Below are 16,535 nucleotides of genomic sequence, written 5' to 3'. Positions count from 1 at the left end.
AACACTCCAAATTTGTTATAAAGTGATAGTTCTACTCAATAACCAAAATCAGCAGTCTCTTTTTTGCTCTGGTTTATTTTCACCCACATGTTTAGACCGTAATGGTGTAATATTATTATTATTATCCTTATTGCTTTGATGTGTTTATGCTTTATTCTTAATTGTTAACTGTATGTTTGTGTTGTCATTTGTGAGCGGAGTACCAAGGCACATTCCTTGTATGTGCATATAGTTGGCCAATAAACTTATTCATTCATTCACCTCACATCCGGAATCTTGGAATCATCCTTGATCAAACCCTCTCCTTCGACAAACACATCAAACACATCACAAAGACAGCCTTCTTCCACCTCAAAAACATTGCCCGTCTCCGTCCATCCCTCTCCTCCACAGCTGCAGAAACCCTCATCCACGCCTTCATCACCTCCCGTCTGGACTACTGCAACAGCCTCCTCTATGGCGCACCCTCAAAAATCATCAGTAAACTTCAATACATTCAAAACTCCGCTGCCCGACTACTCACACACACCTCGATCCGTGACCATATCACCCCCGTCCTTTATAAACTCCACTGGCTCCCCATCCCCAGAGAATCCAGTACAAAATCCTCCTCATAACCTACAAAGCCCTCCATAACCTGGCCCCATCCTACCTGACCGACCTCCTCCACAGGCACACTCCCACCTGCACCCTCCGCTCTGCCGCTATCCCCCCACATCCGGACCAAACTCAGATCCTGGGGGGACAGGGCTTTCTCCATCGCTGCTCCCACCCTATGGAACTCACTACCCCAAACCGTCAGAGACTCCTCCACACTCACCACATTCAAAACATCACTGAAGTCTCACCTGTTCAGTACTGCCTTCAACCACTGAAGGTCACCTCACCTTCTGTCTCCTTTCTCTGTTCATTTATTAATTTACTTATTTATCTATTTATTAATTTCCCTATGTTCTCAAAATCTCTGTAAAGCGTCTTTGAGTATATGAAAAGTGCTATATAAATAAAATGCATTATTATTATTATTATTCATTCATTCATTTCACCGATGTGGGACAAATAAAGGAATATATTATTATTATTATTCCTTCTCTCCAGAGAGAAATAACGAAATTTTTCTCCAGGACAAATATAGGAATATATTATTATTATTATTCCTTCTCTCCAGAGAGAAATAACGAAATTTCTCTCCAGGACAAATATAGGAATATATTATTATTATTATTATTATTATTCCTTCTCTCAGAGAAGTCCCATTGAGTTACTCCAGCACTCTGGGTGTGATGGACGTGATACCCGACCAATGAGGTGACAGTGGGGGCGGGTCCACGGCACGACGTCGCCCCAGCGTGCGTGCTCACGTCGCCCAACTTTGCTTGTTCACGTCGCTCGCCCGTGTGCTTGTGCGTGCTCATGTCCCCCGGCGTGCGTGTTCACGTCGCCCGCGTGTGCGTGCTCACGTCGCCCCTTTGCTTGTTCACGTCGCTCGCCCGTGTGCTTGTGCGTGCTCATGTCCCACCGCGTGCGTGCCCGCGTCCCCATGTGCGTGCTCGCGTCCTACGTGTGCGTGCTCACGTCGCCCGCGTGCGTGCTCACGTCGCCCGCCCGTGTGCGTGCGTGCCGACGTCGGCCCCGCCTCCCTCCCTCCCTCCCCGCCCGCCCGCCCGCTCCGGCGGGAAGATGGCGGCTTCCATGCTGAAGTGGAAGCGCGTCTCGGGTTCGAGCGGCCCGGTGCCGCGGCCCCGCCACGGACACCGCGCCGTCGCCATCAAGGAGCTGATGGTGGTCTTCGGCGGCGGCAACGAGGGCATCGTCGACGAGCTGCACGTTTACAACACAGGTCGGGGTTTGGTCGGGGGAGGTTTGAGTTGAGGGGGAAAGGGGAAAGTATGGAGATTTAAAAAAATAATCCGAGTCGTCTCCCTCCCCCCCCGGAGCCGCTCACCGGGCTGGTTAGTTTGAACATGGCGGCGGCGGCGGCCCCCGGTTTGTTTTGAGGAGGAGGAGGAGGGGGGGGGAGGGGGACGGCCGGTGACGTCAGGGCAGACAAGATGGCGGCCGCCACAGCGGCGGCTCTGGCGCCAAAGTGCTGAGCCCGGGGATCCTTCTCCCCGCTGTTATCCCACCTCCCCACCCCCACCACTGCCTTTGCACACTAACATTTGCACAACTCCCCCTCGAATGCACGCCAAAACACTTTGCATTCGGCGGTGTTAAGAAGGCGGCATTGGCAACCATGTCCCATTCAAAACAATGCCTGGGTGGATATATTGCAAAGGGAAAGCCGGACCCACTTGCATTCGCAAATTGTATATTGCACTTGCATTCGCAAATTAAACATTTGTAGATCCCCCTCCCCCCCTCGATTGCACGTCAAAACCCTTTGCATTTGGAGGTGTTAAAAAGGCGGCATTGCAATGATGTCCCATTCAAAACAATGCCTGGATGGATATATTGCAAAGGCAAACCGGACACTTGCATTCGCAAATTAAACGTTTGCAGATTTCCCCTCCTCGAATGCACGCCAAAACACTTTGCATTCGGAGGTGTTAAGAAGGCGGCATTGCAATGATGTCCCATTCAAAACAATGCCTGGGTGGATATATTGCAAAGGCAAACCGGACCACTTGCATTCGCAAATTAAACATTTGCAGATTCCTCCTCGATTGCACGTCAAAACCCTTTGCATCCGGCGGTGTTAAGAAGGCATTGCAATGTCTCATTCAAAACAATGCCTTGAAATATTGCAAAGCCGGACCTACTTGCATTCGCAAATTAAACGATTGCAGATTCCCCCCTCCCTCGATTGCACGTCAAAACCATTTGCATTCGGCGGTGTTAAGAAGGCATTGCAATGTCCCATTCAAAACAATGCCGGACCCACTTGCATACGCAAAATATTAAACGTTTGCAGATTCCCCTCTCCCTCGATTGCACGTCAAAACCCTTTGCATTCAGCGGTGTTAAGAAGGCATTTCAATGTCTCATTCAAAACAATGCCTGGAAATATTGCAAAGCCGGACCCACTTGCATTCACAAATTAAAAATTTGCAGATCCCCCCACCGATACCCCAGCTGTTGGTGGTTGTGCAGCAGAAAACAGAAACAGAAGCACGTCAAATCCCTTTGCATTCGGCGTGTTCAGAAGGCATTGCAATGTCCCACTCAAAACAATGCCTGGCTTTGCAGGAAATCTCGCAAAGCCGGGCCACTTGTATACGAAAATTAAAATTAGCAGATTCCCCCTCCCCTCGATTGCTCACCCTTTGCCTTCGGCTCGTTAAGGCATTACAATGTTCCAAACAAAACAATACTTGGCCGTGCGGGAAATCTTGCTAATTGTACATTGCAATTTTTACAGTTTGCATTTTTTCCTGCCATCATCGTTTTGAATTCCAACGCTTCTTTAGTTGTAAATTTAAGATGACTAATTTATTAGTACCTCAAATATGTAGTCAGAATGATTGCAGATATAAGCACAAAACACTTATTTCAGATATATGCAGGAAATAAAAATGTAATAGCAATTTTAGTTTGAGATTTAATGTAAATTGTTCCTAGCGTGTAGGATAGTGTTAATGTGTGGGGATCGCTGGTTGGTGCAGAATCGGTGGGAAGCTGTATCTCTAAATTAAACTAAAGACCCATTATTAATTGCAATTTTGTTTGCACTTCAGACATGAAGTGACCCATAGTATTATTTTGGACATATGCAAAAAATAATTATTTGATCGTAATTTTGAAATTGCAAATTTGTTTGCACTTAAAACATTAGTTAAACCTATTAGGTTTACCTGCACCTCCTCCAACCTCATCTATTGTATCCGCTGCTCTAGATGTCAACTTCTTTACATCGGTGAAACCAAACGCAGGCTCGCCGATCGTTTTGGTCAACACCTTCTCAGTCCGCCTTAACCAACCTGATCTCCCGGTGGCTGAGCACTTCCCCTCCCACTCCCAGTCTGACCTTTCTGTCATGGGCCTCCTCCAGTGCCATAGCGAGGCCCAACGGAATTTGGAGGAACAGCACCTCATATTTCGCTTGGGCAGCTTGCAGCCCAGCGGTATGAACATTGACTTCTCCAACTTTAGATAGTTCCTCTGTCCCTCTCTTCCCCTCCCCCTTCCCAGTTCTCCCTCTATCGTCCTGTCTTCACCTATATCCTTCCTTTGTACCGCCCCCCTGAAGAAGGGTCTCGACCCGAAACGTCACCCATTCCTTCTCTCCTGAGATGCTGCCTGACCTGCTGAGTTACTCCAACAACAGTTCAACAGAGCTTTATTTGTCATTCGGTACCAAGGTACCGAACGAAACTACATAGCATACTCCAGCATTTTGTGAAATAAATTAGTTAAACCTATGGTACATTGCACACCAGTCCGCAGAAGGAAACATAGAAAAAATAGGTGCAGGAGGAGGCCATTTGGCCCTTCGAGCCAGCACTGCCATTCATTGTGATCATGGCTGATCATCCACAATCAGTAACTCGTGCCTGCCTTCTCCACATATACCCTTAATTCCGCTAGCCGCTAGAGCTCTATCTAACTTCAATTCGGTTACTGACACACTCTCCTACCTCCCTGAATCTGTCAGACGTGAGCTGGGTCCCTGATGACACATTTCTATTTGTGTGCTCTGAAACATACGAAGGGGAAAGCCCAACTATAGTTCATTAATGTCTGAAGTCTTAGCTGTTACAAAGAATTGTTGTTGCAAGCTCAAAAGGGGAATGGCCATTGTTTTGCCATCACCTTCTTTCTGTTTGTGGCTTACAGTTTACTCTTATCAATGTGATTCTTTTGTTTTGTTCCATAATTTATCTTATAAAAACATCATCTTGTTTTCCTTTTTTGGTGTAGCATTCATCCTCACAACGACAACAATGTTACTACATCACCTTTTTTGCCCCATGTCCCAATATTCATCTGAAAACCCTATGAACAACGTCAACTACCGTACATACAATAGACAATAGACAATAGGTGCAGGAGTAGGCCATTCAGCCCTTCGAGCCAGCACCGCCATTCAATGCGATCATGGCTGATCACTCTCAATCAGTACCCCGTTCCTGCCTTCTCCCCATACCCCCTCACTCCGCTATCCTTAAGAGCTCTATCCAGCTCTCTCTTGAAAGCATCCAACGAACTGGCCTCCACTGCCTTCTGAGGCAGAGAATTCCACACCTTCACCACTCTCTGACTGAAAAAGTTCTTCCTCATCTCCGTTCTAAATGGCCTACCCCTTATTCTTAAACTGTGGCCCCTTGTTCTGGACTCCCCCAACATTGGGAACATGTTTCCTGCCTCCAATGTGTCCAATCCCCTAATTATCTTATATGTTTCAATAAGATCCCCCCTCATCCTTCTAAATTCCAGTGTATACAAGCCTAATTGCTCCAGCCTTTCAACATACGACAGTCCCGCCATTCCGGGAATTAACCTAGTGAACCTACGCTGCACGCCCTCAATAGCAAGAATATCCTTCCTCAAATTTGGAGACCAAAACTGCACACAGTAGGGTCCCGACTAATTCCTTCTCTCCAGAGATGCTGCCTGTCCCACTGAGTTACTCCAGCATTTTGTGTCTACCTTCGTATTATTTCAGAGATGTGCACAAAAAGAATTATTGCCATTTTAAAATTGCAAGTTTACTTTAGGTTAGAGATACAGCACGGAAACAGGCCCTTCAGCCCACTGAGTCCATGCCGACCAGCGATCACCTCGAACACTAGCTCTGTCCTACACTCGCAGGACAAATTACAATTTTATTAAAGCTAATTAACCTACAAACCTCCACGTCTTTGTGCGGGAGGAAACCAGAGAATCTGGAGAAAACCCACGCAGTCACAGCGAGAACACACAAACTCCGTACAGACAGCACCGGTATTCAGGATCGAAACCGGGTCTCTGGTGCTGTAAGGCAAGCAACTCCGCATCTGCGCCGCCCAATTTTGTCTTTGTAGTTTATATGCATTTATTCACAAAATGCTGGTGTAACTCAGCAGGTCAGGCAGCATCTCAGGAGTGAAGGAATGGGCGACGTTTCGGGTCGAGACCCTTCTTCAGGCTGAAGAAGGGTCTCGACCTGAAACGTCGCCCATTCCTTCTCTCCTGAGATGCTGCCTGACCTGCTGAGTTACTCCAGCATTTTGTGAATAAATACCTTCGATTTGTACCAGCATCTGCAGTTATTTTCTTACACTATATTTAAGATGCAAGTAGTCTTGTCTGAAAAATGGATTGTGCATTTAAGAGTTGCAATCTAGTTTTAGGTAAAGGGAACATAATTTGCATTTTAGTATTTTAAATTATCCACAAATTCCCCCAATGAGATCACGCAATTTCAAATTTAGCTTTTCAGATTTCACAAAGCTAGTTGTATCCGTAATTGTACTTCATTGACTGAATTTCTCTGTTGAGAAGTAATTTATTTTTTCTCTTGAAATTTTCCCTTTGGGACTAAAAGAGATTGGTCGTAACCATGGGTTTTGTTCTTTCCGTTTTACTGTGCAGAATGGGAAGCAGTTGTAACATTGTGTCACCCAATGGATTAATCCTCCTATTCCTCCATGGATTAATCCTCCATGACCCTATTCCCATTCAATTCATCGTATCTAAGCAAGAGATGCCCTTTTCTTAAGGGTCCTCTAGTTGCTAAAGTAATCGATGTTGAGGTTTTTTGTAAAAGGACATTAATAATCCCTTCCTTTCAGACTATAGACAGAGCACGGAAATAGGCTCTTTGGCCGACCTGCGATCACCCCGTACATGAGCCCTATCCTACTCACTAGGGACTATTCACAGCAGCCAATTAACCTACAAACCCGCACGTCTTTGGAGTGTGGGAGGAAACCGGAGCATCCGGAGAAAACCCATGCGGACACGGGGAGAACGTACAAACTCCGTACAGACTGCACCCGTAGTCAGGATCGAACCCCCGGTCTCTGGCACTGTGACGCAGCAACTCTACCGCTGCGTCACTGCGTTGAGAAAATATTTATATCCCATAAATTCTGAATATCCCTCTTGACTCCATCTTCACTCTACGAGTCCGCTCAGATATTGTTAGCATGGTATCTTTTCAACAGCCTTCAGAAGTCACAGGAGCAGCATTCAGCCCATTGAGTCTACTCCGCCATTCAGTCGTGGCTGATCTATCTTTCCCTCTCACCCCCATTCTCCTGCCTTCTCCCCGTAACCCCTGACACCAGCACTAATCAAGAATCTATCTCCGCTTTATAAATACCCAATGACTTGGCCGCCACTGCCGCCTGGGGCAATGATTTCAACAGATTCACCACCCTCTGGGTCCAAGGTTCATGAACTCTAACGCATTTCTAAAAAGTAAGACTATGATCATAGCGTAGACACCGAAAACTGCAAATGTTGAAATCTTGAGGAACTCAGCAGGTCAGACAACGTTTGAGTTTAGTTTATTGGTACAGTGAAAAGCTTTTTGTTGTGTGGTATCCAGTCAGTGGAAAGACTGTACATGATTACAATCAAGATGTCCACAGCGTTCATATATACGATAGAATAACGTTTAGTGCAAGAGCAAGTTCAATCAAAGATGGACATGGGTGTCCAGTGACGTTGATTGTAGCTCAGGACCACTCTCTAGTCGTTGGTAGGAATGGTTCAGTTGCCTGATAACAGCTGGAAAGAAACTGTCCCTGAATCTGGATGTGTGCGTTTTCACACGCTACATGTTGCCTGATAGAAGAGGTGGTGACCGGGGTGAGATTGGTCCTTGATTATGCTGCTGGCCTTGCTGAGGCAGCGTGAAGTGTAGATGGAATCGATGGAAGGGACTAACATAGCTATCTTGACAACACTTCTTCCCACCAGCATTTCCTGTAAAAACTCTATCCCCTACTCCAGATTCCACCGTCTACGCCGCATCTGCGCCCAGGATGAGGTGTTCCATACTAGGCCATCGGAGATGTCCTCATTCTTTAGGAAACGGGGGTTCCCTTCCATTATAGATGAGGCTCCCACCAGGGTCTCCTCGATATCCCGCAGCTCCGCTCTTACTCCCCCTCCCTGCATCCGTAACAAGGATAGAATCCCCCATGTCCTCACCTTCCACCCCATCAGCCGTCGCATACAACAAATTATCCTCCTACAATTCCGACACCTCCAACGGGATCCCACTACTGGCCACATCTTCCCATCTCCACCCTGCTTTCAGCAGAGACCGTTCCCTCCGAAACTCCCTGGTCCACTCGTCCCTTCCTACCGAAACCACCCCCTCCCCAGGTACTTTCCCCTGCGACCGCAGGAGATGCAACACCTGTCCCTTTACATCCCCCCTCGACTCCATCCAGGTGAGGCAAAGGTTCACCTGCACCTCCTCCAACCTCATCTACTGTATCCGCTGTTCCAGATGTCAACTACTCTACATCGGCGAGACCAAGCGCAGGCTCGGCGATCGTTTCGCTCAACACCTCCGCTCAGTCCGACTCAACCAACCTGATCTCCCGGTGGCTCAGCACTTCTACTCCCTCTCCCATTCCCACTCTGACCTTTCTGTCCTGGGCCTCCTCCATTGTCAGAGTGAGGCCCAGCGCAAATTGGAGGAACAGCACCTCATATTTCGCTTGGGTTGTTTACACACCAACGGTATGAACACTGACTTCTCTAACTTCAGATAGTTCCTGCATTCCCTCTCCATCCCATCCCCTTCCCACTAGTCTTCCTGTCTCCAACTACATCCTAGCTTTGTCCCGCCCTCTCCCTTGACATCAGTCTGAAGAAGGGTCTCAACCCGAAACGTCACCCATTCCTTCTCTCCCAAGATGCTGCCTGACCCGCTGAGTTACTCCAGTATTTTGTGTCTACCTTCGTTGGAAGGGAGGTTGGTTTGTGTGCGTAATGGTCTGGGTTGCATCCACAATTCGCTACGATTTCTTGCGGGTCTTGGATGGAGCTGTTCCCAAACCACGCTGTGATGCATCCTGATAAAATGCCCTCCACGGTCAAGTCAAGTTTATTTGGCACATGCACATACAAGATGTGCAGTGAAATGAAAGGGCACCCACAGTCCAGCAATAAGAGCAATAAAAATAAGCAATTTCACACACAATCACAAACCAACACAAAACAAAAAAAATAAACATCCATCACAGTGAGTCTCCTCCAGTCCCTCCTCACTGTGATGGAAGGCTAGAATGTCTTTTCTCTTCCCCTGCCGTCTTCTCCCGCGGTCAGGCTGTTGAAGTTGCCACGTTCCAGGCCGCACATCTGTAGAAGCTGGTGAGAGCTGTTAGGGACACGCTAAGCTTCTTCAGTCTTCTAACGAAGTCGAGGCATTGGTGTGCTTTCTTGTCCATTGCTTTAATAGACAATAGGTGTAGGAGGAGGCCATTCGGCTATTCGAGCCAGCACCGCCATTCAATGTTATCATGGCTGATCATCCACAATCAGTACCCCCCGTTCCTGCCTTCTCCCCATACCCTCTGACTCTGCGGGGGGGGGGGGGGAGCGTGGGGCGAGGAATAGGTGACAAACTGATCTCCCGGTGGCTGAGCACTTCAACTCCCCCTCCCACTCCCAGTCTGACCTTTCTGTCATGGGCCTCCTCCAGTGCCATAGTGAGGCCCACCGGAAATTGGAGGAACAGCACCTCATATTTCGCCTGGGCAGCTTGCAGCCCGGTGGTATGAACATCGACTTCTCCAACTTTAGATAGTTCCTCTGTCCCTCTCTTCCCCTCCTCCTTCCCAGATCTCCCTCTATCTTGCCTGTCTCCACCTATATCCTTCCTTTGTCCCGCCCCCCTGACATCAGTCTGAAGAAGGGTCTCGACCCGAAACGTCACCCATGCCTTCTCTCCTGTCATGCTGCCTGACCCGCTGAGTTACTCCAGCATTTTGTGTCTACCCAGGCTTGTAGTTTAATTGGCTTTGGTAACATTGTAAAAATTGTCGCAGGTGTGTGGGATAGTACGGGGTGATCGCTATTCGGCACGGACTCAGTGGGCCGAAGGGCCTGTATCTCTAAAGTCTAAACTAAAACAAACGTTTAGATGTGTAGGCTGAGTTACTCCAGCATTTTGTGTCTACCTTAGGTGTATAGGTTAATTGGCCCTCTGCAAATTACCCCCGGTGTGTAAGGGGTGGAAGAGAAAGTGGGGTAACATAGAGCTCGTGTGAACGGGCATTAGATGGTTAGTAGACACAAAACGCTGGAGTGACTCAGCAGGTCAGGCAGCATCTCAGGAGAGAAGGAATGGGTGACGTTTCGGGTCGAGACCCTTCTTCAGACCTTATTCAGATATGGTTCACCAGTCCTCACCGTGACTCCCTTCCCTCTGTGCCTGTGTGCGGGCGGGGGGGGATCACAGACTCGGGGAGGGGTGTAGATGGCCGCGGTTCACCGGTCCTCACCGTGACACCCTTCCCTCTGTGCCTGTGTGCGGGCGGGAGGGGATCACAGACTCGGGCAGCAGTTCTCTACACGCTAACCTTTTTTTCTAAGACAGAGCCTTTCCGCAGTTCGGGTGTAGCATATCCACTGGCATTCCCTTATCTGCTGTACAGAGTTACATCCTGAAAATTACTCCCGGGGATTTTGTCAACAGCCTCTTCCTGTCCAGAAATCTATGCTGAATATGTCTATTGAGCCGCTCAGCGTGGAAACAGGCCCATAAGCCCAGCTTACCCACACCGACCAACATGCCCCACCTGCCTGCGTTTGGCTCCTATCCCTCCAAACCTGTCCTATGGAGGGCTTGCAGCGTAAGTTCACTAGGTTAATTCCCGGAATGGTGGGACTGTCGTATGTTGAAAGGCTGGAGCGATTGGGCTTGTATACACTGGAATTTAGAAGGATGAGGGGGGATCTTATTGAAACATATAAGATAATTAGGGGATTGGACACATTAGAGGCAGGAAACATGTTCCCAATGTTGGGGGAGTCCAGAACAAGGGGCCACAGTTTAAGAATAAGGGGTCGGCCATTTAGAACGGAGATGAGGAAGAACTGTTTCAGTCAGAGAGTGGTGAAGGTGTGGAATTCTCTGCCTCAGAAGGCAGTGGAGGCCAGTTCGTTGGATGCTTTCAAGAGAGAGCTGGATAGAGCTCTTAAGGATAGCGGAGTGAGGGGGTATGGGGAGAAGACAGGAACGGGGTACTGATTGAGAGTGATCAGCCATGATCGCATTGAATGGCGGTGCTGGCTCGAAGGGCTGAATGGCCTCCTCCTGCACCTATTGTTTATTGTCTATCCATGTACCTCTCTAAATGTCTCTTAAACTTTGCAATAGTACCTGCCTCAACTATCTCCTCCGGCAGCAGGTTCCATACACCCACCACTCTTTCTGGTTCTCAGACAGAAAATGGGTACAGGAGGAGGCCATTCGGCCCTTTGAGCCAGCACCGCCATTCATTGTGATCATGGCTGATCATCCACAATCAGTAACCCGTGCCTGCCTTCTCCCCATATCCCTTGATTCCACTAGCCCCTAGAGCTCTATCTAACTCTCTTTTAATTTCATCCAGTGAATTGGCCTCCACTGCCCTCTGTGGCAGAGAATTCCACAAATTCACAACTCTCTGGGTGAAAAAGTCTCTTCTCACCTCAGCTTTAAATGGCCTCCCCTTTATTCTTAGATTGTGTGGCCCCTGTTTCTGGACTCCCCCAACATTGGCAACATGTTTCCTGCATCTAGCTTGTCCAGTCCTTTTATGATTTTACACGTCTCTATAGGATTCCCTCTCATCCTTCTAAACTCCAGTGAATACAAGCCCAGTCTTTCCAATCTTTCCTCATATGACAGTCCCGCCATCCCGGGGATTAACCTGGTGAACCTACGCTGCACTGCCTCAATAGCAAGGATGTCCTTCCTCAAATTAGGAGACCAAAACTGTACACAATACTCCAGGTGCAGTCTCGAATAGGACTTTTGGCTCGCTGAGTTAGTGCTGACCATCACCTTGTAAACTTGCATTATTGTACACACTAGGGACAAGTATTAAATCTTCCCCGTTTCACCTTAAATCTCTGTCCCCAGGTTCTCAATTTGTCTACTCTGGGCAAATCTACTCTCACTATTCCTCTCATGATTTTGTACACCTCTCGATGAGATCAAATCCTGGCGACATTCTCCATTCTTAACCTACCTGATCTCCCGGTGGTTCAGCACTTCAACTCCCCCTCCCACTCCCAATCTGACCTTTCTGTCCTGGGCCTCCTCCATTGTCAGAGTGAGGCCCAGCGCAAATTGGAGGAACAGCACCTCATATTTCGCTTGGGTAGTTTACACGCCAGCGGTATGAACATTGACTTCTCTAACTTCAGGTAGTCCCTGCTTTCCCTCCCTATCCCCTCCCCTTCCCAGTTCTCCCACTCTTCTTCCTGTCTCCGACTACATCCTATCTTTGTCCCGCCCCCTCCCCTGACATCAGTCTGAAGAAGGGTCTCGACCCGAAACATCACCCATCCCTTATCTCCCGAGGATGAGAGAGGATCTTATCGAAACGTATAAGATTATTAAGGGGTTGGAAACGTTAGAGGCAGGAAACATGATCCCAATGTTGGGGGAGTCCAGAACAAGGGGTCACAGTTTAAGAATAAGGGGTTGGCCATTTAGAACTGAGATGGGGGAAAACTTTTTCCGTCAGTGAGTTGTGCATCTGTGGAATTCTCTGCCCCAGAAGGCAGTGGAGGCCAATTCTCTGATTGCATTCAAGAGAGAGCTAGATAGAGCTTTTAAGGATAGCGGAGTCAGGGGGTATGGGGAGAAGGCAGGAACGGGGTACTGATTGAGAGTGATCAGCCATGATCACATAGAATGGCGGTGCTGGCTCGAAGGGCCGAATGGCCTCCTCCTGCACCTATTGTCTATGTTGCCTGTCCCGCTGAGTTACTCCAGCATTTTGTGTCGACTTTCTCCATTCTCTCTGCCATCACCTCCTTTGTTCTGTTCTTGCATTTCCCACCTGCCTGCGTTTGTCCCATATCCCTCAAAACCTATCCTATCCATGTACTTGCCTGAATAATTTTTAAATAGTAGGTAGATAGTATCTACCTACTCCGGCAGACTGGAGACCATGCAAACAAAAAACTTTTCACTGTAGCTCGTGACAATAATAAACAGAAGTAAACACATCAACAAATCTATCCATGTACCTGCCCCAATGTCTTTAAAATGTCGCTGTGTTTCAGGGGCTAGAGGCATGGGGGTTATAGAGGCAGACCCGGGGAGGGGTGTAGGGACCGGAAGGGGGTCACAGAGACGGGGATGGGGTGGGGGGGGGGGGTGGGTGGGAGGGAGTGGGATCACAGACTGAGGGAGGGGTGTAGATTTAGATTTAGAGATACAGCGTTGGAACAGGCCCTTCGACCCACCGAGTCTGCACCGCCCAGCGATCCCCGCGCACCAACACTATCCTACACACACTAGGGACAATTTTTGCATGTACCCAGTCAATTAACCTACATACCTGTACGTCTTTGGAGTGTGGGAGGAAACCGAAGATCTCGGAGAAAACCCACGCAGGTCACGGGGAGAACGTACAAACTCCGTACAGACGGCGCCCGTAGACAGGATCGAACCTGAGTCTCCGGCGCTGCATTCGCCGTAAGGCAGCAACTCTACCGCTGCGCCACCGTGCTGCAATGGTGGCCTGAAGCTCCCATGGTTCACCGGTCCACACCGTAACTCTCTTTCCTCTGTGCCTGTGTAGGGGAGGGATGGAGGGAGGGGAATCACAGAGTCGGGGAGGGGGGTAGATGGCCGCGGTTCACCGGTCCTCACCGTGACTCTCTTCCCTCTGTGCCTTTGCTTTGCCTCAGCCACCAACCAGTGGTTCATCCCGGCCGTTCGAGGAGACATCCCGCCCGGGTGCGCCGCCTACGGATTTGTGTGCGACGGCACACGGTTGCTGGTGTTCGGGGGCATGGTGGAGTACGGAAAATACAGCAACGACCTCTACGAACTGCAGGTACCCATCCCCCCCCACCCTCCACCCCCCACCCTCCCGCTCATCAGTGACAGGAGCAGAATCAGCCCGTCACGTCTACTCCGCCATTCAATCACGGCTGATCCATCTCTCCCTCCTAACCCCATTAGACAATAGACAACAGTTGCAGGAGGAGGCCTTCGAGCCTGTACGCACCGCCATTCAATGTGATCATGGCTGATCATCCACAATCAGTACCCCGTTCCTGCCTTCTCCCCATACCTCCTGACTCCGCTATCCTTAAGAGCTCTAACTCTCGCTTGAATGCATTCAGAGAATTGGCCTCCACTGCCTTCTGAGGCAGAGAATTCCACAGATTTACAACTCTCTAAGTGAAAAGGTTTCTCCTCATCTCCATTCTAAATGGCCGACCCCTTATTCTTAAACTGGCCCCTGGTTCTGGACCCCCCAACATTGGGAACATGTTTCCTGCCTCTAACGTGTCCAACTCTTTAATAATCTCCTGCCTTCCCCCCATAATCCCTGACACCCGTACTGATTAACAATCTATCTATCTCTGTCTGAAAAATATCCACTGACTTGGCCTCCACCGCCGTCTGTGGCAAAGAATCCCACAGATTCACCGCCCTCTGGCTAAAGAAGTTTCGTTTCATCTCCTTCCTAAAAGAACGTCCCTAAATTCTGAGGCTGTGACCTCTAGCCCTAGACTCTCCCACTAGTGGAAACAACCTCCCCACATCCACTGTATCCAAGCCTGTGGATGCAGGCAAGATACAACAATCTACCTATTACTAAAACTCCCATCTTGTATATATTTTCGTATATTTGATTGTTTATCAGTTTGTTCCCGAAATACAGACAAAACGGTACACGATAGCGCAACGATTTTAGGCGAACCTTACTCACCATTCCCCTGCGGTCTCGATTGATCAAGTTTTGTTACATTTTAAAAGCAATTAACTTAATAAACGTTAATAAATGCGCTCCCCCCCCGGCTGGGAGGACCGGCGCCCGTCCCAGCGTGCCCCGCTCCTGACCTTCCTCCCATGGTGCAGCGCCACGACAGAGGGTCAAAGAAGATGGCCGCTGCAGGAGAGGTTTGCACCCAACGGGTCCACGGCTCGCGATGGCCACCCGGGACCTGGGTGAGTGTCCCCCTCTCCCCGCCCACGGCCCCGGTTTGCATCCAACGGGGGTTGCCGTGCCAGCAGGAGAGGTTTGGACCCAATGGGTCCATGCCCGTCTAGTGATAAACTAAACTAAACCCTCGCCCCCGTACAGGCCAGCCGGTGGGAGTGGAAGAAACTCAAGCCCAAACCGCCTAAGAACGGCTCGTTGCCCTGCCCGCGTCTCGGCCACAGCTTCTCCCTGGTGGACAACAAGTGTTACCTCTTCGGGGGTCTGGCCAACGACAGCGAGGACCCCAAGAACAACATCCCACGGTAAGAGGGGCTGAACAGGAAGGGGCTCGAGGTGGTGGGAGTAGTGCCTTTCCATAGTAGGACCACGCGCTGCCAAGGGAAGAGTTACAGGAGGTTGACACACAATGCTGGAGTAACTCAGCGGGTCAGGCAGTGTCTCTGGAGAGAAGGAATGGGTGACGTTTCTGCAAACTGAAACATAGAAACATAGAAAATAGGTGCAGGAGTAGGCCATTCGGCCCTTTGAGCCTGCACCGCCATTCAATATGATCATGGCTGATCATCCAACGCAGTATCCTGTACCTGCCTTCTCTCCATACCCCCTGATCCTTTAGCCACAAGGGCCACATCTAACTCCCTCTTAAATATAGCCAATGAACTGGCCTCAACTACCCTCTGCGGCAGAGAATTCCACAGATTCACCACTCTGTGTGAAAAAAAACGTTCTCATCTCGGTCCTAAAAGACTTCCCCCTTATCCTTAAACTGTGACCCCTTGTTCTGGACTTCCCCAACATCGGGAACAATCTTCCCGCATCTAGCCTGTCCAACCCCTTAAATTTTTTATAAGTTTCTATAAGATCCCCCCTCAATCTTCTAAATTCCAGCGAGTACAAGCTGAGTCTATCCAGTCCTTCTTCATATGAAAGTCCTGCCATCCCAGGAATCAATCTGGTGAACCTTCTCTGTACTCCCTCTATGGCAAGAATGTCTTTCCTCAGATTAGGAGACCAAAACTGTACGCAGCTCAGAAGAAGGGTCTCGATCCAAAACGTCACCCATTCCTTCTCTCCCGAGATGCTGCCTGACCCGCTGAGTTATTCCGGCATTTTGTGTCTATCTTCAATTTTATCCAGCATCTGCAGTTTGTTTCCTACACAAAAAGTTTGGTTTAGAGATACAGCGTGGAAACAGGCCCCTCAAGTCCACGCCGACCATCAATCACCCGTTTGTACACACTAATTTCATTTGGAGAAACAGCATAGAAACAGGCCCTTCGGCCCACAGAGTCCACGCCGACCAAACGTTCACTCATTCACCATGTTTAGTTTGGTGTAAGAAAATAACTGCAGATGCTGGTACAAATCGAAGGTATTTATTCACAAAATGCTGGAGTAACTCAGCAGGTCAGGCTGCATCTCGGGAGAAGGAATGGGTGACGTTTCGGGTCGAGACCCTTCTTCGGACTG

General features: G+C 49.0%; 1 protein-coding gene across 1 annotated transcript in view; it reads left to right on the top strand.

The window, feature by feature from the left end:
- The first annotated feature begins 1,659 nt into the window (after positions 1–1,659).
- Positions 1,660–16,535, top strand: part of hcfc2 (host cell factor C2) — a 41,334-nt gene continuing 26,458 nt past the window's right edge. The window contains 3 exon segments of the mRNA XM_078430235.1: positions 1,660–1,840; positions 13,798–13,946; positions 15,207–15,367. Of these exon segments, the coding sequence (XP_078286361.1) occupies positions 1,681–1,840; positions 13,798–13,946; positions 15,207–15,367 (470 nt within the window). The 5' untranslated portion in view covers positions 1,660–1,680.

Source organism: Rhinoraja longicauda, chromosome 39, assembly GCF_053455715.1.
Source record: "Rhinoraja longicauda isolate Sanriku21f chromosome 39, sRhiLon1.1, whole genome shotgun sequence".
Taxonomy (NCBI): Eukaryota; Metazoa; Chordata; class Chondrichthyes; order Rajiformes; family Arhynchobatidae; genus Rhinoraja; species Rhinoraja longicauda.
Note: the sequence above shows the minus strand (reverse complement) of the source record. Positions and strands in the feature narration are given on the sequence as shown.